The sequence below is a fragment of the Carassius auratus genome, unplaced genomic scaffold (assembly GCF_003368295.1).
Source record: "Carassius auratus strain Wakin unplaced genomic scaffold, ASM336829v1 scaf_tig00011797, whole genome shotgun sequence".
Taxonomy (NCBI): Eukaryota; Metazoa; Chordata; class Actinopteri; order Cypriniformes; family Cyprinidae; genus Carassius; species Carassius auratus.
In genome coordinates this window covers 1,577-25,866 of record NW_020524243.1, presented here as the reverse complement: position 1 = coordinate 25,866, position 24,290 = coordinate 1,577, and the positions used below count along the sequence as shown (strand labels likewise).

Here is a 24,290-nt window from a genome sequence, read left to right as displayed (position 1 = left end):
CCTTCAGAACTTCATCTGAACCGTAGACTGTAAAAAAATCATTAGAACTAAGCTTATGTCAGCGATATCAAATGTAACGTTAAGTTAAGTTACGCGCTCCAGAGGAACTCTGAGGGAGGTGCTCATCTGTGCTGCTCATTCGTTTCCCTTATAACATGCAGAAAAGACACAGTTCGAGTAGTAATCGTCTTTTTTCCCCCTAATTTTTCATCGATGTATATTCTGACGGATGTCTTACGCTGTCAGGTTTAGAGCAGTTCCTTTTTTTTAATTCCCCGCCGTTCTTAATCCATACAGTGATCCGAGTTGAGCTCTCGCGCTCTGTTTGAACGGTCTCTAACGCAGCCCTGGGCTCAAATAATACATACAGACTGTATTTTTTATCGTTCTCCACATAAGTTCAGCTCCGCTGTCCCGCATGGGAGAATATCTGTTTTAATATTTATAAGGAGAATACTGTGGAACCGCCTGTATTCTGAGGCTTCAGAGTGCCGCGAAACGAACATTTACATACAGTAACTTACATACAGAATATACGACTCTTTAAACCACTTACTCTTCTGAGACAACAAATGTAATTTTACACATTAAGCCAATAAATACGAATATTTTACTTACCAAAGTTGTATTCTAGTCAAATGTCCAAACTTTGAGGAGAAACTGACTAGAATGGCTGACGACCTTCTTCTCTCTTCAACAGCCTTCACGAGAATGACGAGATCTCGCGATTAGTGATGTTGTGAACGTGATATTGCTATTGAATTGAGTCAACTAATTTTTTTAAGTTATGAAGACAAATAACCTAGTTCAGTCAACTTTTAAACTAGTTGAGACACTGAAAACTTAAAATTTTTAGTTGAATGAACAAATTCAGTAACTGCAAGTTGTGTCAACATAAAAAAATTCATTGAAACAACTAAACTGCTAAATAATTTTTTACAGTGTACATGCATTTTGTTTGAGACCCTTTTTTCTGAAGGTTTTTGTTCTCTCTCTCTCTTTCTCCCGCTGTCTTTCAGATTGATCTGTTGCTCCATGGGGATTCTCCGGTGCTTTCCGTCTGGTTTCTCCTGCCCTTCACCCCTCAGCCTGCCCTCCACCCTCTACATCACCTCCTCAATACAAATCATGAAACTGGTATTAACTGAATGGCAATTGATATGGATTTTTACTATTTCCAGTAGACAGTAAACACACACACACACACACACTTACACATACACAAGTACACGCACATACACACACACACACACACACACACACTCTCATACACATCACATCAGCAGGAGTGACCTCATGGTAGAGTCACATCCTTGTCAACTGTCCGAACCAACTCACCCGACACGGCCCGTCCCAGAGCTCCTGCAAGCGGCCTTCATCAAACAGCACCTTTTGGGATGTTTTACGCTCCTTGAGATTTCTTTGACTGAAGGACGTCCACGGGAAGAGGTGTGCTGCTATTGGTTTGATTTTTCCTAGATTTTTTTTTCTTTTCTTTTCTTATTTTGCGTGTAGCCACACGTGACCTCTGCTCCGAGTGCATGCCGATGACGATGGCCCCACAGAACGGCGAGGCCATGCAGATACAGGCCGCTGCGGTGACACCTGTGGAGAAACAGGATGGAGGAGGCGGGGCTAATGGAGAGGGCGTGGCTGGAGGGCGGGATTTGGAGAGTCAGGAGGAGTCCGTCAGCGAGGGATCGATCGACCGCATCCCGCTGCGTCAGTGGATCATGCACGGCGCCGTCATGTTCGGACGAGAGTTCTGCTACGCCATGGAGACTGCGCTGGTCACACCTGTACTTCTGCAGATAGGTGAGACAACTGACCATAACTAGTAGATAATAATAAACCTAATTATAAAAGATCACACCTTTATTTTAAGGTCCAATTCTCACTATTAACTAACCATTAACTATGACTTTTACTTCAATTAACTCCTTATTTGCTGCTTATTAATAGTTTATAAGGTAGGTGTTAAGTTTAAGGTATTGGGTAGGATTATGATGTCATGCATTATATGTACTTTATAAGCACTAATAAACAGACAATATGTTAATAATAGACATGCTAATAAGCAACTAGTTATTAGTGTGAATTGGACCCTATACTAAAGTGTTACCCTTTCTTTTTTTTATGTTTTTGAAAGAAGTCTCTTCTGCTCACCAAGGCAGCATTTAATTGATCAAAATACAATATTGTGAAACACTTTTACAATTTAAAATGACTGAAGCATTTGTGATATATCAGTGGAAAAAAAAATGTGGTGCTTATTTTTATGAAAACTTTTGATGTATTTTCTCACTCAATGTTTGCTGCAGTCAGTGCATCCGCCATGTTCCCAGCTATATCCGTCAGTTTCCTTTTGAGATTTTAAGACTTTAAGTGAACATCTGCATTTTTGCAATGCCAGGGTTCTGAGTTTGATTCCCAGGGAATGCATCAGCTGATCAAATATGTGTTGAATGCAATGTGATTTGCTTTGGATGAAGGCATCTGCCCAAATGCATAAAATGTAAATATAGACAATTCTCACTCATGATCTTTTTGTTCTTTCACTCATTCAGCTATTAGCTACGCTTCTCATCAGACCTAGCGAGTGTAGCAGGGCACAAACTGAAGACATTATTGTTTTTGAGCAGTATTTTTCTCTCCCTGAGGGATGGTCCATTATTTATTTTACTGTAAGTGTGTCAGTTCAATGAACTGGTTCATCAAAAGTAGATTTCCTCATTCAGTCATGGCTTAGTAGTATGCACAATAACCTGTGCATGTCATTTTACTTTGCTTTTTCTTTCTTTGTTTATTTTTTATTATACTAAGTTCCATTAGTTAATGCATTGACTAACAATAAGCATGTGTATTAGATAATTAATTATTTCGAGTTAATTAAAAACTACAGTTCATTGTTTGTTAGTTAATTAAATAATATTTACAAATACAACATTTGATGTAGATTAATGTAGCATTGCATCACTTGCTCAGCATTGGATGCTCTGCAGTGAATGGGTGCCGTCAGAATGAGAGTCTAAACAGCTGATAAAAACATCACAGTAGTCCAGTCCAGTCCATCAGTTAATGTCTTGAGAAGTGAAAAGCTGCGTGTTTGTAGGAAACCAATCCATCATTAAGATATTTTATCTTTAAACCATCACTTCTGACTTCACTCATGTGGATTACTTGTCTGCTTTAAAGTAGAATGCAATTGTCGGTAACGTGACTACTTTGCTGTTGTTGGTAATTGTATAAGCTAATGGCGAGTTCTATGGATTTAAAGGATTAAGTCATCAGGTCAAGGCCAGTTGCAAGTGACGCAATGTTATCATGAGACATGCTAATTTGAGAGCCGTATGTTACTTTGTGTCTGTAAACATCAGGCACTCAGTGTCCAAACTGCAATGACAAAGGATAAGAAGATTTCTGGAGGTTGAGCCGCCCTCGTTCACCTGCGCTCAGAGAGTCGTGTGTGTGTGTGTGTGTGTCAGGGTGACGTATGACAAGTTATTCTTGAGATTCAGTAAATTGCTAATGGCTGTATAAGCTCAGGGTAAGTTCATATGCAGGAAGTGGGAAATTATACTGACAGACTGAACGTGGTGCACAGCATGACTAATTCAGATCCGGATGAGCCACGACCAGGAGTTGAGGTGCATGTGTGCATGTATTTATATCCACAATAGTCCCTTATGAAATTCCACGCAGCAATTCCAACTATTTGCAGAACGTTCCACCATAAACAGATTCTCATAACAAAGGCAGAGGGAATGTGCGGCCCGCTGCTGTATTGGGAATGAGTGACTCAGCGGATTCTGAGTTTCGGGATGAAGTGCACGCGTTCACATATCCCAGAATGCTCATGCTGGTTGGCCATCAAATGTGAGCCATGTTGTGTTTTTCTTAGCAAGCGAGAGGCTGGAATGTGTGGAGGAATTGTGAAGGAATTTTGCTTTATACAGCCTGTGGATTTCATGCATTCCGCAGTGATGGGAAAATAACTCCCAGTGAACAAACAAACCTCATTCCCAAGCATGCAAACGCCCTACACAAGCCACACAAATTTGTTGATATGCTTTGCAAAATCACCTAGCAGCTGTAGATCTCACTGGACGTTTGATACGTAATGCCATACTTCTGTGCTGCTTGTTCTCCAGGATGTATGCTGGATGTCATGAATGGAGATGCTGTACATTTTGGCCAATGTAAACGGATGTTGAATGCATTGCAGTGTATTTGACTGTCCGTTTTTTTTTTTTTTTTTTTTTTTTTGGTCTTTTTTTCAGATAACTAGATATATTTGTTGATGTAAATTGTCAATTTTTAAAAAGGAAAAAAAGTGGCCAAATTAAAAAAAAAACTCTCTTCATGTAAAATGAGGAACAGGTTTTTAATGTAATTATTAATATGAAATACGTATATATTTTTATACATTTATTATTATTATTAAATATAAATTATAATAAGAAAAACATATTTTTATGCAAATTTAATTAATATTATACATTCATTTTATATAAAGTATTAAACATATTTAATGCATTTATATTTCCTTATGAAAGGGCATGGTCACTTTCTCCTCCAACTGATAATTACAAATTTGCATATGTAATTGAATAAACTTTTACATTATAATCGAATTTATTAAATGTAACGTGTAACATACTATTTCACTGAACATCTAGTGTAAATATATGTGCTGTAAGTGATATGCTAGCAATCCAATCTGATCCTGGTTGTGGTCCAGCAGATGCAGCTCACGACCTGGTGTCACTGCTGTTTGCTGCAATGCCTCATGGGTATGTCACAACTCACACACAGGCCACAAGTATTGAGCACACACCTGTGCTGTCAGCCCTGAAATCTGTCAGTTACCGATGCATCGTAGCTGATCTATGGACTCATTACAGTGTTTCTAATGTGTATGTGAGCACTATGTATGGAGTTTGTAGCGTGGGATTTCGCAGATCTCTATTGTCTCTTATAAATATCCAAACAATGAGCCCTTTTGAGCTGTTTTTGGTCAATCTCTGGTGATTCGACTCTAGTTCTCATGACCGCTAAGACTTTAGCGGAAACAATAGTGAAACTCATTCAGCGTTTTGTTTGAAATGCACGACATCCTCTGTGAAATAAGTGCTCACAAAAGTAGGAAGTATGGAGAGTCAAGAGTCAAGAACATTGTGATGAATCACTCTGAACGCAGACGGAGAAGAGGAGAGGTGTGTGTGTGTGTGTGTGTGTGTGTGTGTGTGTGTGTGTTTGTGTGTGTTTGTGTGTGTTTTGCTGTAAGGATAAAACTGCACTAGATCTCCTGTGTGTCCAGTGCAGTGCTGAGTTTAGACTGTGCTGCGTATCACACTGCTGCAGTGTTACGTAACCATGCTGACTCTCTCTCTCTCTCTCTCTCTCTCTCTCTCTCTCTGTGTGTGTGTGTGTGTGTGTGTGTGTGTGTGTTATTAAACCTACAGTATGAGGTTTAAATGTCCTTCAGGAGCTCACAGACAAGAGAAAAATAGACTGACTATATTAGAGGTCAGTTTTCACCCTCTAATGATTACAACACACTCTCTCACTCAACAATGCACTGAGAACTACATAGCAACATTACAGAATCATTTAAAACACCTTAGTAACTGCTTAGAAACAAAACAACATGGCAACCAGCATAGCCACACTCGAAATAGTTTAACAAAATGCAATGCATTAAGGAAGGAAAACTTTGAATGGATTAACACCACTTAGGTTTTTTTTTTTTACTTGCATTACATGCAAAAGTAAAAAGGATCTCTCTTTGTTGTCTCTGTGTTTGGAATGGTTCTGTGAACAGCGCTGATCTGAGAGCAGTGTTGTGATCACGGAGTCAGTCACCTGGGTCTGAACATGCGAACTGTCTGCTATGTGTCCAGATCACTAACATTAACCAGATCCAAACTGCACGTCTCACTCTCCCTGATCAATCATTCATGCTTTTGAGCTACAGTTGGAGGGTTATTCCAGACACACGCTGCAATGGAAGCGAATATGAAACCATGTGTTAATATTTCATCCTGCCATCTGCTCGATTTCTGGTGAATCGGGATCAGAGGCCTAGAGAGATTTGGTTTCTTGTCCTGGATCACGGTGGTCCTAGTCTCTCATAGCCTTAATCTGACTTAGAAAGAAACCATTTAACTGACATGAATGACAAACCACAGTTAGCTTTCTTACTGAGCTTAAGTGAGACTGGATACTCACTAGTGCTGAAACGATTAGTCGACATTATTGACAAAAAAAAAAAGTTTTGACAAATATTTTTGTTGTCAAGTATTTGTTTGATCTCACTTGATGTAATATTAACATGATTTGTCAAGTGTGGCACTGTAGTGCAGCTCTCCTGCATGCAATCCAATTGAAGACAATTCACACAGCACTTATGACAATTATGTTGGAAAGTAAACAAAGCCGAACCCATGGAGTATGAAAATGTTTTACAAAACTACAAACAATAAAAATGCATTCATGTCATGTGTGAAGGCATCGATATACTCACAGCCAAGTTCTTTTTCCTTCTTCGTTTAGAGGTAAAGAAAACAAACAAATCTGTTGAGAGCAGCATTTAGATGAATATGTAAATATTGTATATGCTGCACGCTTATCTCAATAGCAAAATAAACGAACATGACAATGATGAGAAAGCAGCAGTTAAGAAAGCATCTGATCTTAGCGATGTGGACGTTTGTTCATGATTTGCAGTCGGCACTCTGGTAAGTCACTTCACAACATTTATTTCATTGATTATCAAAATAATTGTTTGTTGCGGCCCTTATAGTCAGTACAAATAAAAATGATGACTGCTAAGGCGCATTGATGATCAAGAACGTATCAAAGGAGAGCGTTCTGGCTGTAGGCCGCCGTGCACCTGACACACACTGAACTGCACAGCACCTGCTTCCTGGCATTGCTTTGACTTTTGTCCATTTCCAGACAGTTTCACCTTCCTGACCTTCCTCTTCCTCTTCCTGTCACTCTCACTCCAGGTTTCTCTCGTCTGTGTGTTGGCAGGACGTCTTGTTTTCACAGGAACAGGCTGTTGTAGTTGTTGCAGTGGTGATGGCTGACTAATAACCGTTTTGTTAGTCTTAGGATTCATTGATGGTACCCATGTGGATAGTGACCTTATGTTGACACTGTGTGTGTGTGTGTGTGTGTGTGTGTGTACAGATACAGTATATCAGAGCATCTGATACCTGCATATTACCCATATGATTTTCCTTGATTTTTATTTGCAAGTAAATTTTATACATGTAATGCATGTTTGTTTTTTTATAGTAAATAGTTACTAAATAATAATGTTAGTACTAATACCACTCTCTGATATTTATTATATTTATCTAATTAATAAGCTGAAATGTACTGTATATAGTTCAGTTATTGTTGAAATATATACATTGGTATGAAAAAGTGTTTGCCCCCTTCCTGATTTCTGTTTTTGCATGTTTGTCAGACTTTAATGTTTCAGATCTATTAATATTAGTAAAAGATAACACAACATGCCGTTTTTAAATGAAGGTTTTTATTATTAAGCGAAAACAAAATCCATCGGTTCCATTTTACCACAGCAAGTCTTCCAGGTCCTGAAGCAGACCACCACACTACCACCACCATGTTTTACTGTTGGTACGATGTTCTTTTCCTGAAACGTGGTGTTACTTTTACGCCAGACGTAATGGGACACACACCTTCCAAACAGTTTAACTTTCGTCTCATCAATTCACAAACTATTTTCCCAAAAATCTTTGAGATCATCAAGATGTTTTCTGGCAAAACTGAAACAGAGCTTTTGTTCTTTTTGCTCCGCAGCGGTTTTCTTCTTAAACTCTCCAAATGTTGTTGTGGGGTCTTTTGTGACCTCTTGGATGAGTCTTCGCTGTGCTCTTGGGGTAATTTTGGTCGGCTGGCCACTCTTGGAAAGGTTCTCCACTGTTCCAATTAGAAATGGCTTTATATCCTTTCCCAGACTGTTAGATCTCAATAACTTTCTTTCTCATTTGTTTCTGAATTTCTTTGGATCTCTGCACGATGTCTAGCTTTTGAGGCTCTTTTGGTCTACTTCACTTTGTCAGGCAGGTTCTGTTTAAGAGACTTCTTGATGGTGAACGTGTGGCAGTAATCAGGCCTGGTGTGCCTAGAGAAACTGAACTCAGGTGTGATAAACCACAGTTTTAAAAGGGGGGCAAACACTTCTTCACACAGGGACATGTAGTTTTAATGTATTTTTTAAACATTATTTAAACATTTTATTATTAGTTATAAATATATTTATTAATTTCTTATTTTATTTTTATTTATAATGTGTGTGTGTGTGTGTGTGTGTGCACGTGCGCATATATGTATGTATGTGCGCATATATGTATGTATGTGTATATATATGTATATCTCATTCAAATAGTCATCAGTAAATGTTATTTATTATAAATTTATACATTTTGTATTATGTTCATATACTGTTTATTTTTATTTTTATTTATAATTGTATTTTATAATGATTTATAATTTATATTTAAATTAATTTATAAAATTAAATATTTATTATCAAATGTTATTATCAGTATATAATGAGTATATTTTATATTGTAGGATTATTACATATTTATTTTATTTTTTATTTATAATTTATTTTTTCATAAATAATATATATAATATTCATAATTTAAATATTTATTAATAAATAACATTATAAATATATTGATTCGTTTATTTTATATATGCGTGCTAATTATTTTAATAATTATTTAGTCTAAATTTCATTACATTTCATTGTATTTAATTCCATATTTTATTTCATAATACATATTAATTTTAAACATATTAATATTTATTTATAATTCACATGATTTATTAATTTGCCAAGCCAGTCATTGACTTTTTCAGATTCACTTTTGTTCAAATGTCTTTTTACTCTATGATTTTGCAGGTCAGAGGTCATCAAATGCTTCCTCACATACTCTTGCCCTTCTGCTTTGAAACAAATCCAATACATACGAATGAAAGTGATTGGAAAATTAAGTCTAGTGTAACAGCTCTGAAAGCATCACTGAAGGAAGAGTTTTACCTTTCTAAGTCGGGGGTCCATGCTGGAAAGTTCTGCTTAAAGGTGTTCGCTTGTTTCACATCAACCTGGTGTTGACCCTTGACCCCCAAACACCAGGTACCATGTTCCTAAAACTGGACTGAACTGGTTTTTCCCGCTGGAAACAGACTGTGTGTTGTTAGTGAGTTTGTTTCTTCACTAGAAAGTAACTTGTAGAAAGTACTTCCCCTTCAGTTCGACTCATTCTGCTCTCAGTATTGTTCACCATTTTTGACCTGGTGGGAAACACGAAGTCTCCTGAGATTATTTACTGAAGTCTCTCAAACTTCCTGTTTGCATGTTTATGCCACATATTTTTCAAGGAACAAATAACTTGCTTACCAACTGATTCCGATCTTTTGTTTGGGCCTCAGTGTCTCAGTGTTTGTGTGTGTAACTGCAGACTAAATCTCTAAAAACACCTCAACAAACCGGAGGAAGAGGAAGTGGACTGAGGATGGTGGCATCGGGCTCTGATGAGAACCGAACAGCTGGTTACTCTGACTCTGATAAGGCTCTCAGAAAACAGCTTCTCAGGACTCTAGAGTAGACAGTGTGTCTCCCAGAGGATCATGGGTATTTTTCTCTTTTACTATACTGTAATGGGACACCGAGCTTTTTACCAGCAGGTGCAGTGGCTCTATTCCAGCTGATTTCTGATAGAAAGGTTTCGACACAGAATTGTGGGAATTTACCAAGTTTACTTATTGTCAGATTTGTTTTATTATTCTTTTTCTTTCTTTCTTTTTTTTTTTTTCTTTTTTCTTTAAATTAGTATTTGTCTTTTGGAATGGAACAGAACATTCAGAATGACATACTTTCAGCACTACTTTAAAAAAAAAGAAAAAACACGTAGTATGCACGTGTACTGTGCCCACTAAAATGTTATTTAATAATTTGATAATAAAATAATAATAATAATACAATAATTAATAATAATTTGTATATATATATATATATATATATATATATATATATATATATATATATATATATATATATATATATATATATATATATATATATATATATATATATAATATTATTATTATTATTATTATTATTATTATATAATAAATATACTTATTATTTTCATATTTTATTTATTTGTAAATTTTATCATTATATGTGTGTTTATTATTTCCATATATTTATTTTATTTGATTAAGAATGCAATTTTAACATGTTTCTTATTGAAATATTTATGAATAAACAATATTGATTATACATTTTTATTAATTATATGTACGAATGTGTTATTACTGAAATATTTTATTTACATTATTTATATATACAGTGTGTATATATATATATATATATATATATATATATATATATATATATATATATATATATATATTAAATTACATTGCATTTAATTACATCAATTTTTATATTAATGTAATTTCATTTTATCACATGCATTTCTTATTTAAATATTAGAAAATGTTTAGAAAAATGAACAAAATAAGCGAGTACACCATGAATCCATTTTCCAAACCGTGTTTTTAGCTTGTCCTGAATCACTAGGGTACACCTATAATAAGTGTTTATATTCGGACTATTTTAGATTGCTTCGGGGGTACCGCGGCGGAGTAACCCAGTACCGTTGTGATTCTTCATAGACATAAACAGAGAGAAGTAGTTCCGGCTACGATGTTCTTCCGCAAGACGCAAGCATTGCTGTTTATTAACCGCTAGAGCGTCAAAAGTTCCCTACCGCAGCTTTAATTGATAATAGATCATATTAATTAATATATGTATTCATTTTACATTCTATACGTGCATATATGTATGCTTATTATTTTAATATTTAGTTTATTTTTATTTATGTAAATATTGTAATTTCATCATATGTATTTAAATATTTGTTAATAAATATAATAAAATATATATTAATTTTGTGTGTGTGTGTGTGTGTGTGTGTGTGTGTTTGCATATACACTATGTATATGTTTATACAGGAAAAACACAGTATGCTGTACTGGGCACACTAAAATATTATTTAATAAATATTTAATAATAGTGATACAGTGTGACTTTTTATTTTATTTCATTTTATTTGTTTCTCTTTCACTTTATTGTTTATTTTTGATCATTAATTTGCAATTAAATAATATTGTCTAAATTATTCAGATTTTATAATAATATTATCTTTCATATAATACATTTTTTATCAAGTTAAAAAATTTTTTTTTTTCATCAAATCAAATTCAAGTTATTGGTCTCTGTCTGAAAGGCTGATCTGGTTTGATGACCGCTGTGACAGTCTCTCTGACCGCCGACCAGAGTGTGTGTGTGTGTGTGTGTGATGATCCTGTTACAGCCCTGGACGTCTCCTCTAAAGATAGAGCTGATTCCTGTGAGAGTCTTCTGCCTCTCTGCGTGTGAATTATTGTTGCAATGCCAATCTGCGCATGATGTCATCTGCATGTGGTTATGCACATTATACGGCGCTTATGATGGACAGCTGGTGTGTGACACAGACAGATGTGTGTATTATGTCACTATAACAGCCTCACAGAACAAACACACACCGCATGAAGGACGTGGTTCAGACTGAGCTCTTGATCTGGATGAGAAAGGCTTGATTTGTTTGGTGCGATTATGAAATCAAATCTCATTTTCATAAAATAATCTTAAAGTGGCTAACAGATTGCTTAGTTTAGTCTCCAGAAGTGATCTGCCTAAAAACAGACACAGTGTTTTATAAAGCATCATATGCACTTCTGACATGTTTCCTAAAGGTAGACGACAGTATTATAGAGACCCGGCAGAAGGTTTACCAATCTTTTCATCTTTTCATGTCATTTTTTATGAATGACAATATGATTTTGTCATTCTCTCTTTCTGTTTCTTTATATTTCTTTAGCTGTAAGTCTATTATGCTTTCCAGGCATTTATTACACAGATGGTTTTTATATTTCCTGCTTTGAAAGTTTCATATTTATTTTTTATTATAATTTTTATTATTATTATATTTTAGTTGATCTTTTTTTGATGGGTACTGAATTATTGTTATTTATTTTATAGATTTTTTTTCTTTTTCCCACTTTCTATGAGCCACAAATAAATATATATATACATATATACATATATATATATATATATATATATTTATTTATTTATTTATTTATTTATTTTTTATCTTTTCCATGATTACTGAATTATTTTATTTGTATTTTACATTTTATTTTATTTTTTTACTTTTTTTTTATAGTTTTTTTTTTATTCACCTTTTCTGTGAGCACTAAATCTATTATTTTATTTTATTTAAAAATTGTATTTCTATTAATTTTTTGTTGTTGTTTTCTAGCATTTTTTTCTTCTTCTGCTTATTTTCAGTCCCTTCTCTACACTTTGACTATTTCTTTCTAAATGTAAATTGGCTTTTCCCATGAGATACTGTATTCCCTCTCTGAAAATCATTCTCTTTGGCTTTTTTAAGAACCTTTTTTAAGGCATATTTGTTTTTTAACCATAGAAGATAACATCCTTTTGTCAAGTACTTCGATTGATTAATCATCTGATTAATTTGGTGGGTTATTACCAGTAAGATTAATTCAGCATAAGCTTGTGCTGTAATATGTATCTCTAACGAGGCAAAAAATCAAATGATCCAGTTTAAAACCGAGCAACCTCTTCACTTTGAAGTTTTGTGTTCTTGTTGTTGTTGTGGGTGTTTTCTTCCTGACCATGAATTTTCACACTTTGTCCCTGAACAAGTTCGTGTAGAGAAAGTGTTTGTAGATCAGTCTTCAGTGCAGTTTTAGTTTTTATTGGAGAGATGGATGATTGCCAGGCTTTTAGAGGATTGCTTACCCAATAATGCAGCGTTATTTATGATTCAAATCATGTGAGAGTGAATTATTCGAATGAGGTTTAAAGCCTGTTACTCTTACAAACAATCTGCTTTCTAGTCTGATCCTATTTTCTTATTGAATCTGGTCATAAGATCATAGTTTTGAGTGCCAGCTGTGAGAGACATCAGACGTCCTGACCTGAAGATTTAACCACAAAACCTACTGCAATCAGGGTCAGAGGTCACTGTGAGACATCGAATATGAGCTACTCTAATGATAACAAATATTTAGCTTAAAATTATGATTTGTGAATACAGCACAAGTTTTAACTTGAATAACTAAATTAATTAATAAATAACTACTGTACATTTGATGCATATTTGTAAGTAAATAGATAGGGGTCAGATTTCCGCACTCATCAGAATTATGGCATAGTTTATAAACTAGTTGCATTTAATTGATTTTCTTTAAATAAAAGCATTTTTAAAATGCATTCATGCAAATCAATCAAATTTTTTTTGACCATTATCAATTTATTCATTTGAAAATTATGAACATGGTTTATTAGGTTAAAACTGTGTAATGTAACTGTTAAAATGGATACAAATTTTTATATGTAATTTAAATAGATACATTTAATTTTAAGCCTAAATATTTTGTTCTAAATATAAATAAATAAATAAATAAATATTAGAATTTCTTTATTTGTATTTCTTTATTTTTGAGTGAAATTGAAGTACATAAATTTTCCATGCAGGCCTAATTGTTTTTCTTTATTTTTATTTTCCCTATTTTTTATATATATATTTTGAGTGAGATTTAAAAAGCAAAACAAATCTTGTTTTTAATATTTAACCCTAAATATTGTTCTCTAAATATTTCTTTTTTTTTTTTAAATATACATATTTTCTGAGTGAAATTCAATTACATAAATCTGAAATTTAGACCTAAATATATTTTCAGTGAAGTAGAGATGTGATATTTTGCAGAGGATGTTGAATGTTAGCAATAGCATTAGTATTATCAGCATTAATCTGATTTATGCCAAATAATATGGGGTATTTTACATTATAATGATGAAACTCCTTTTCTAAATGGGTTTTATTGGGTCTGTAATGGGTCTTTTATTATATTACCTTTAATGCTCATTTATGAATGCAATAACTCTATGTAATGCAACCCCAAACTGCTTTTGGAGCAGCACTTTGAGTGAAAGCGTGAGCAGGAAGTGACATCAGATCTGTGTGTTTTGTCTCTCAGGTCTTCCAGAGCAATACTACAGCCTGACGTGGTTCCTGAGCCCCATCCTGGGTCTGATCTTCACGCCTCTGATCGGCTCGGCCAGTGACCGCTGTACGCTGCGCTGGGGTCGCAGACGGCCCTTCATCCTGGCCCTGTGTGTGGGCGTCCTGCTGGGCGTCGCGCTCTTCCTCAACGGCTCGCTGATAGGTGAGCAGCTCCGAATCAACCTCAACCTCAACATCAGTTTACTTTATACGTGTTCCTGTCTTAGTGCACATCTTTCTGTCTCCATTTCATTCTCAATATAAACATTTCTGTATAAAAACAGTAAGCTTTGAAACTTTAGAGTCAACATGAAATCAGATTGACAGTTTAATTTCTTGATACATGATCCTGACTTTAATGTGATTGATTCATGAGTGAATAATATTTAAAAAAATCCCCATTCATTCATTCTTCATACTTTCACTTTCTTTCTAAATGTAAAGGTAACTTTTCTCATTCATTTATTTTTTTCATTAATTTATCCATCTATCCACTTTTGCAATTTCTTTCTGAATGTAAAGTTTTATATATATATATATATATATATATATATATATATATATATATATATATATATATATATATATATATATATATAATATTTTATTTATTTATATATTTATATTTATATATTTTTTTCTTTGTAAATGAAAATTTACTTTTTTCTACTTAAATATTTTTTTTATTTATCCATACGTCCATATGATTAAGCTATTTCTTTCTAAATGTAAATTAACAATATTTCATACATGTTAAAGCTTACCATAAAATAGAAATTACTGTTTACTTTTTTAATACCTGTTCTTTGTTTTATTAATTATATTGCATCCAAAATAAACTTATTTAATATGTGTGTATACTGTGTATATTTATGTATATGTTGAAACACACATACAGTATACTGTATATTTAAATAATAATAATTATATATATATATATATATATATATATATATATATATATATATATATATATATATATATATATATATATATATATATATATGTGTATGTGTGTGTGTGTGTGTGTGTGTGTGTGTGTGTGTGTGTGTGTGTATATGTATATTTTATTTTCATATAACTTCTATATAAATATATTTAATATAAATGTTAATTATTTTTTATATATATATACATGCAAGTGTTTGTATTTATATATTTGAACAAAAAGGTTTATGTTGGATGTGATTAATCACAATTAATCATTTGGCAGAAGTAATATATATTCCAAATTGAAAGAACTTGCTCCATCTCTGAAACAACTTTTCACTGGACTTTCCAGCTAGAAAATGTTAACTAGGAGTCAAACTTATGTAAAACAGCTGGTAAGCAGCAGTTCCTGTTGGCTCTGAATGTTTAGCCAGAGAAACTCCTCTCGCATGGGTCACGCTGTCTTTCTGAGGGTGAGATGTTTGCAGAGACAGAGCTGATTTCTGCAGGAACGCTTCTGTTCTTGGCACAGAACGTGTGACGCCGTTATCAGCGCCACATTTCTATTAGACGACAGATCTCTGAACCTCAGAAACTTAATAAAGATGCCTTAATAACACTGTTTTTTTGTCCTTCTCATATGTAGATATGTAGCATGGTAATACCTTGTTTTGTACTGACTATCTGTCAGTATTTGAGCTGAAAGAGTGTGTGTGTGTGTGTGTGTGTGTGTGTGTCAGCATGAAGTCCGTCAGTCTTTATGACATGGGAAAGGACTAGGAACCAGTTCACAGGAAACTGTTTCCTGTTGTGGCCTTTTTTTACCTTTCATTGCCTATCTGGAACAACTTCCTGTCTCCACGGCTAGCTTGCTGCGCGCCGACTCCATTGTCAGGAGCTATGAGTCTACGACCAGCTTCCACTCTCTGTGCCTGTTTTACAGTTTAATACACTAAATATTAGAAGAGGGATTAGAATACTAAAACTAGACATATAACGTAAGACGCATATTAGAAAGATGTATTGCATGCATCTTCAGTGTAATTCTATGGGACTTTTTTTCTATTTTCTAAACAAGTGGGTAAAAATCAATCCAATCAAGCAGCACGTCTCTCCTCAGTGAGGAATCATTTAGGAATGAAACACTGAAGTTTGATATTTTAGGTTGGAGGTTCATTCAGATCACTGTGAGCAGTAGGAAACAAGCACCAATAGTTACACGCATAAAACACATGATGACCCGTCACATGCTCTACTGGAAAACAGCTAAATTAAGCCTGAACAATCAATTCATGTCCATGTTTACTCACACACACACACACATGTACAGTGGTTCATGGTATGACAGCGCAGTGGATCAAGGTCAGGACACGGGCATTATGGGATGTGTGGGTTAGTTGCATACATGCTGAAAGCCTGTATGAAATATTGATGAACCGTAAAGAACTCAATTCATCGGCTGCTCTGTGTGTATTTGAACAAATACAGCTGACCTCTTGGAAATTGTCATTTATGATTGACAAGGGACTATAAAAGTAACATTTCATTAGAATCGGTTCCTATTGTTTTATGCGTAGTTTTTAAAATAATCTGCAAACATTTCATATGTTCATTCATTAATATATTTCACTTGTGTCTCAAACACATTATGCATATATATTTGTATTTTTAAATCCAAAAACAATTGTTTGAAATTTGACTTTTATTGAATTGTCTAACAGTATACGTTAACGTTCACAAATATGACTCTTGTTTTGTTTGTTTGTTTCCTTTTTAGCCAAATAATTCTATTAAAGAATGTAAACCCAATATTGACTAAAACAGACACCATGTGACTTAAATATGATTTAGCCAAGGCAAGTTAATAAAATAAACAATAAAACCAAGGAATTAAATGTTTTAAATCATGAAAATGTATTTTAATCATTTTAGCTTTAGTTAAAAATATCAGCGATGATTCTGAACAATTCTGTTGATTTTTCTCTGACGTAATCTGTTTGTGTTTGCCTGTCTCAGGTCTTGCTTTAGGAGACGTGCCAAATAACCAGCCCATAGGAATCGTGATGACTGTTTTGGGGGTGGTGGTGCTGGATTTCTGTGCGGATGCGACGGAGGGTCCCATACGAGCGTATCTGCTGGACGTGGCCGACACTGAGGAACAGGACATGGCCCTCAACATCCACGCCTTCTCTGCAGGTACAGCTCTGTCAGTCATAACCTGAAACACTTGTGATTGGCAGTTATTTATGTAAGTGACAACTGCAGCCCATGACTGTTCGTGCTAAAAAAAAATAATTAAAAAAATTTAAATGTTTTGTCTTATTTTATTATTATATATTATCAAGATATACTTAAGATATAGCATATATAAAAGATATACTTTTTATTAAAGTTTTAGTAAATATTATTTTTCTAAGCCAGTTGACTTTTTTTTTTTCTTAAGCATAAACTTTTTAATAGATTAATATCCGATGTATCTTGATTTAGAAATGAGACAAAAAGACAAAAATACTGTATTTGTGTACAGGTCCATATAGAATCGGTGCTTAATAAGACAAAATACTAAATAATAGGAAATAAACTTCTGAAGTCTATTTTGAACAGAGTCTTAAAACAGCATACATTTATTGAGAAACAAATATATTAAGTGAGTTTATGCTTTAAACAATAATAGCATCTGCAAATATGGTTAGAAAAATAAACTTAATTAAAAGGGAAAACAAGTTTATTTTTCTGACTTAATTTATAAATGTTTGTTCTTGTTTTACACATAAACCCATGTAATTTTGATACATTTTTCAAAAAAACTAAACTTAATGTCCTAAGTCATTTTCATTCTGAAGTAAGTGTATCTTGATTTAAGAATGTTTAGATATATGTATTGGAAAACAACAAAAATACTAATAAAGAAAATATTTTCTGCAGTGTAATTTTTAGTAAAAATATCTAAGTATTGATAAAACAATAAACATTTACTCGAGAAGCAAAATTACTTTTTCCCTGTAGATTTATGCCTAAAACAAGAAATAAAATGTAGTTGACATATAAAAAATTATTATTCTACTCTAAGCATACAAAAATTTCTAAATAAATAAATAAATAATAATTTATCAATGGCCTAAGCTTTAAGTAATTTTCAATCTCAAATAAATGTATCTTAAATATTTAAATGGTGATTATATATACAATTTGAAAATATAAATATTATAATTTTATTTCATTTTGGGTAAAAAATGGATTGATGGGGAAAAAAGATAACTACGAAGATTTTTTTGTTGTTTCGTTTTTTTGCATTGTGCCTTTTTTAAATCGCTTGTCATTCTCAAAGGCTTTGTTATTGTGTACATGTCTGTATAGAATCAGTGCTAAAATGTGCATGTTGCGTTTTAAGGGTTCGGAGGGGCGGTCGGTTACGCCCTTGGTGGTCTTGACTGGACACACACCTTCTTGGGTCGAGCCTTCAAATCTCAAGAGCAAATTCTGTTCTTATTCGCCGCTGTACTGTTCACAATTTCCGTGGCTCTGCACCTCTTCAGTATTGAAGAGCAACAGTTCAGTCCTCAACAGGACCGTCTGGATGAAGAGGCAGAAACCGAATCCAGTGTTAAAATCCCACCGCACCATCCCCAGCTCGAAAAGATCCATGAAGACGAACCCTATGTGCATTACGACATCTACGGGGACCGGCGATCGGAGCGAGAGCTGGACATGGATTTCTTAGATGTGGACATCGTTCGAAGTAAAAGCGACTCCGTTTTGGAAATGGCTGATGCTACGCTGGACCACCACGACATGCTGTTTCTGCGTGAAATCGAGCCGTCTATCTTCCAAGATCGCATTTCTTCGTATCATGGGTCACTGCCACGGCGCAGCAGCAGTGCGGAGAGTCAGGAGTTCCTGCGTGGAAAATTCAGCCGACTGTCTGCGTTTCTGCAGCAGGCCGAATGTGACGGAGAAGAAGCTCTGCTCAACGGTCAGCTCAACCAATCCAAAGCAGCCAACGGACATACGACGGACCTCAACGGCCATGGGCCGCCCGGAAACAAACCCTCCAGCACCACCGCATCCATGCGCCGCAGACGCCACACCTTCTACCGACAGTCCTCCTGCACATTTTCCTACTACGGCCGGGTCGGATCCCACCGCTACCGCTACCGGCGAGCCAACGCGGCGTTCCTCATCAAACCGTCCCGCAGCATGAACGACATCTACGAGATTGAGAAGCGGCAGAAGCAGAGGAACGGACAGAGATCGAGGCACCAGAGCGGGAACACCAACTCCAGCGGGGACACGGAGAGCGAGGAGGGCGAGGCCGAGACCACCGTCCGTCTGCTCTGGATGTCCATGCTGAAGATGCCCAAAGAGCTGTTCAGACTGTGTGTATGTCATCTGGTCACGTGGTTCTCCATCATCGCAGAGGCCGTGTTTTACACCGACTTCATGGGACAGGTCATCTACGAGGGCGACCCTAAGGTTAGAGATGCCTTGCTTTTTATAATGCATCCAAAGCGACTCACGTTGCATTCAAGTTACACATTTGATTCATGTATGCATTCCCTGGGAATCAAACCCACAACCTTGGTATTACTATTAGCACCATACTCTACTGTTTGAGCTACAGGAATGCTTTCCTATATTTCATAGCTTGAACAGTGGAGCATGACACTAGCAACACCAAGGTTTTAGGTTCGATTCCCAGGAAATGCATGGACTGGCCAAATGTACAACTTAAATGCAATTTAAGATGCTTCAGATAAAAGCATATGCCACATGCATACATGTAAATGTAGGATATGTTCAAGGAATCATTCAAAGCAACTTGCACTGCATTGAAGGTGCGCATGTACTGTACATTTGACCAGTTCATGCATTTCCTGGGAATCGAACCTAAAACCTAGGTGTTGCTAGTGTTATGCTCCACTCTTCAAGCTATGAAAATATAGGAAAGCATTCCTGTAGCTCAAACAGTAGAGCATTGTGCAAAGAGTAATGCCATGGTTGTAGGTTCGATTCCCAGGAAATGTATTAACTGATCAAATGAATCAAATTGAATGCACTTTAAGTCACTTCAGATAAAAGTGTCTGACAAATGCATACAATGTAAGTTGAGTTCAAGAACCTGTTCACCCCAAATTATGATTGTATTGTAATTTACTCACCCGTGATCAATGCCGGGAGTTGTGTGTTGTGTTCGAATCCCAGGGAATCAATGAACTGATCAAATGTCACCATGGAGCACAAGCCAGTCTTAAGTTGCTGGGGTATATTTTTAGCAATAGCCAAATATATTTTGTATAGGTCAAAATTATACATTTTTATTTTATGCCAAAAATCATTAGGATATTAAGTGAAGATATTTTGTAAATTTCCTAAAGTATGTATACCAAAACTTAATATTTGATTAGAAATATGCATCATAATATGACAACTTTAAAGGCAATTCTTTTCAATATTTAGATTTGTTGCACCCTCAGATTCCAGATTTTCAAATAGTGGTACCCCGCCCAAATATTGTCCTATCATAACAAACCATACAATCAATAGAAAGCTTTCATCTGATGTATAAATCTAATTTTTGAAAAATTGAGACTTAATGACTGGTTTTGTGGTCCACAGTCACTCCAGATAAAAGCATCTGACACATGCATGCATGTAAATGTAGGATATGTTCAAGGAATTAGGTTTTTATTAAAGGAATTGTTCAAAGTGACTTGCACTGCATTAAAGTTACACATGTACATTTGATCAATTCATGCATTTCCTGGGAATCGAACCCAAAAACTCGGTGTTGGAACTGCTGTGCCCTTCTGCCCGAGTTACAGGAATTTTTATACATTTGGGGCTTTGTTTGAGGACAAAGATCCAAATTGAAGCTGTTAATCACTCGAAAGACTAGCAAAGGACTCTAATCCATTCCATCACACTAAATCGTAATGTCTTCTGTCTCTGCAGGCCCCGCTGAACTCCACCGCCCTTCAAAACTACCACAGAGGGGTTCAGATGGGCTGCTGGGGGCTGGTGATTTACGCCACCACCGCCGCCATCTGTTCAGGTGTGTATCCTGAAACTACATGTTCAACCGTCTGATCTGTTCGAGTGTAATCCTTCATGTGCATCTCTCTGTGACTGTAGCTATACTGCAGAAGTATCTGGATAACTTTGACCTCAGGATAAAGGTCATCTACATCCTGGGCACTCTGGGCTTCTCCATCGGTACGGCTGTCATGGCGATCTTCCCCAACGTCTACGTCTCCATGGTGATGATCAGCAGCATGGGCATCATCTCGATGAGCATCTCGTACTGTCCATACGCTCTGCTGGGCCAGTATCACGATAATAAAGAGGTCAGGGGCATCTCCATCTGTGTGAGACTCTAATCCAGCCGTATTAAAGATAATCCCAGCGCTAGGCCTAATCTTTGTCCTGACCGTCTCTCAGAACTCAGGGTTGAGGGGGACATTTTAACAAGTAACAGGAATTATCTTTCATCAAATTACGTTCTTGGTGTAACAAACCCTGTAAGTATCTGACGTCACTACAGCGTTCATTAACACAAAAGTTATACAAAACAAAATAAAAAAAAAGCTTTACTAGTCGTAAGAAATAGTATAGCATGGAAAAAAATGTTGCACACAAACTAAAAAAGTTTTTTATATATATATATATATAAAGTAAGTAAATTTAAATGTATATTAAGAATATTTAATCTTATTTATATATATATAAATATATATATAAATATATATATATATATATATATATATATATATATATATATATATATATATATTTAAGTATTTAACCTTAATTTTAATAAAATATTTAAATTAAATACTTTAAATATATATTTTTAAATATTTAAGTATTTAATCTGCTAGAAATTGAAAATGCAATCTCCATAAAGAAAAATAAGTTTGTGTCCTGTTCATGAGAAAACTAAAGTTTTAATGTGAATTCTGATTTAGTTTTTATTTAAAAAAATGGTTTTTTTATATGTAAATTATATTTTTTAATTTATTTTACAATATTTAATCAGCTAGAAATTCAAATTGCAGTCTCTATTATAAAGATTTTTTGTAAATTTCCTACTGTAAATATATATTTAAAAAAATATATATTAGTAATATGCATTGCTAAGAGCTTAATCTGTACGACTTTAAAGGTTATTTTCTCAGTAATTAGATTTTTTTTTTTTTTTTTTTTATGTACCCTCAAATTCCAGATTTTCAAATAGTTATATCTCGGCCAACATTGTGCTCCTAACAAACCATACATCAACGGAAAGCTGATTTATTCAGCTTTCAAATGATGCATAAATCTTCAAATTACCCTTATGACTGGTTTTGTGCTTTCCGATTCATTTCAGCAAATAGGTTTCACAGTGTAATACATTTCCATGCTGCTTGTCTCGAAACAAACATTCTTCTTAGAGCAAACTCGTGCAACCTGTGGTAAATTTTGCAGACAGATATAAAAAAAAAAAACTGTGAACATTTTGTACTTTTCTCATGGTGTTGTCAGTAGTACTGATTGTGGTTATTCTGAATCCTCCCTGAAACAGGTTTCTGGTAAGATCTGGTAGGATAGAGAGGACACTGACATGTGTTTTTTTGCTGTCTGCAGTACGTCCAGCACAGCCCTGGCAACTCCAAGCGAGGTTTCGGCATCGACTGCGCCATCCTGTCGTGTCAGGTGTACATCTCTCAGATCCTGGTGGCGTCTGCGCTGGGTGCCGTGGTGGATGCGGTGGGCAGCGTGCGGGTCATTCCCATGGTGGCCTCCGGCGGATCCTTCCTGGGCTTCCTGGCCGCCAGCTTCCTGGTCATCTACCCGGGCTCCAGCGGAGAGGCCGACGGGGCGAAGACTGAGCAGACCAGGGCACTGACACCCCCCAATAACAACAGCGTGTCCGAGAAGCCCAGCTTCCTCAAGCTCACACGCAAAGGGGCCGCTACAACCACCTGCAAAGTGGAGTGTGAATCCACGCTGTGAATGCGATCATCTAACGTTCCCAACGCGTTTCTACACACATTTCACCAAGCAGGAGGACGGTTTTCTTTCTTTATTTTCCCGTGTTTGGCCTGGTGTTGTGTGTCTCAGGGCTGCATCTCAGGGCCACCAGGGGGCGACTCTGGGCTGAACTCTTCAGGGGAGAGCTCTCTCGCTCTCAAAACACATGCACTTCCCTCGCACACTTCCAATCAAATCTAATGGAAAGAATCTTTAATATACGTTCATGGCTCATAACTTTATCTTTGCCTAGTTTTTTAAACCGAGGACATTATGATTACCAAAGTTGCCCAGTGCAATAATAACAGCCGTTTCATTATGATGGCTTTATTTTAGTCGTGTCATGCGGGTGAAAGGGTGAATCTCACAAATAAATTTCATATCTCACAGAACATAAAATAAATTTGCAGAAAATGATGGATATTTTGGGGACTTTTTCAATTTTGACATTATTTTCAGGGACAATCCATAGCCGACAAATTATTATTATTTTATTTTTTTACATTTAAATTAAAAAAAATATCAGATGGAAATTTAAATTGGCAATGCCTATAAATAAAATCTGTAATCATAAACATTAGGAAATTAAATGTCACACGCTCTAGGAATTTTTTCATTTAAATTTGCATAAATTAAAAGCAGTATAACAATACCACCATATGTGTGTATATACTACCATATATTCACATTGTACTTCACAAACTTTATAAAATATAATATTATGTAGATATATTTGAACATGTATATATTTAAAATATATATATTTTATTGCATTACAGGTTGGGAATAAATTTTTAATTGTCATGAAAATAATGACAATTATTGTCATTAAATGGTTCCTTTTTCTTCATGAAAAATATAGTTTTCTTATGTCTTTAAAAATGCAGCTGCAAAATGACAAATGTAATTTTTATGTGTCAAGAAAAAAACTGAAATTCTGTTTTAATTGGCAGAAAATGAAGGATTTTTTATTTTTATGTAAACCGTTATTATTTTCATGACAATCCATTGCTATAAATGATTTTTTTTTCTGAAGCAAATATATTAAAACATATATGTATATATATTTAAATATTTAAATAGATATTTAGTCTTTCAAATTATATCAAATATATTATTAGTTTGATATGTATACATATTTTCTTGCCATTTAGT

General features: G+C 34.9%; 1 protein-coding gene across 2 annotated transcripts in view; it reads left to right on the top strand.

The window, feature by feature from the left end:
- LOC113073291 (solute carrier family 45 member 4-like) overlaps nucleotides 1–23,935 on the top strand; it is a 44,132-nt gene extending 20,197 nt beyond the window's left edge. The window contains exons 3-9 of one of the 2 annotated variants that reach the window (XM_026246181.1): nucleotides 1,020–1,815; nucleotides 14,170–14,358; nucleotides 17,142–17,321; nucleotides 18,517–19,598; nucleotides 21,078–21,177; nucleotides 21,258–21,469; nucleotides 22,749–23,935. In XM_026246181.1, the coding sequence (XP_026101966.1) occupies nucleotides 1,542–1,815; nucleotides 14,170–14,358; nucleotides 17,142–17,321; nucleotides 18,517–19,598; nucleotides 21,078–21,177; nucleotides 21,258–21,469; nucleotides 22,749–23,117 (2,406 nt within the window). In that variant the 5' untranslated portion in view covers nucleotides 1,020–1,541 and the 3' untranslated portion in view covers nucleotides 23,118–23,935. The remainder of the gene's footprint in view (nucleotides 1–1,019; nucleotides 1,816–14,169; nucleotides 14,359–17,141; nucleotides 17,322–18,516; nucleotides 19,599–21,077; nucleotides 21,178–21,257; nucleotides 21,470–22,748) is intronic. The other variant, XM_026246182.1, reaches the window with a different exon arrangement.
- Nucleotides 23,936–24,290: the final 355 nt, after the last annotated feature.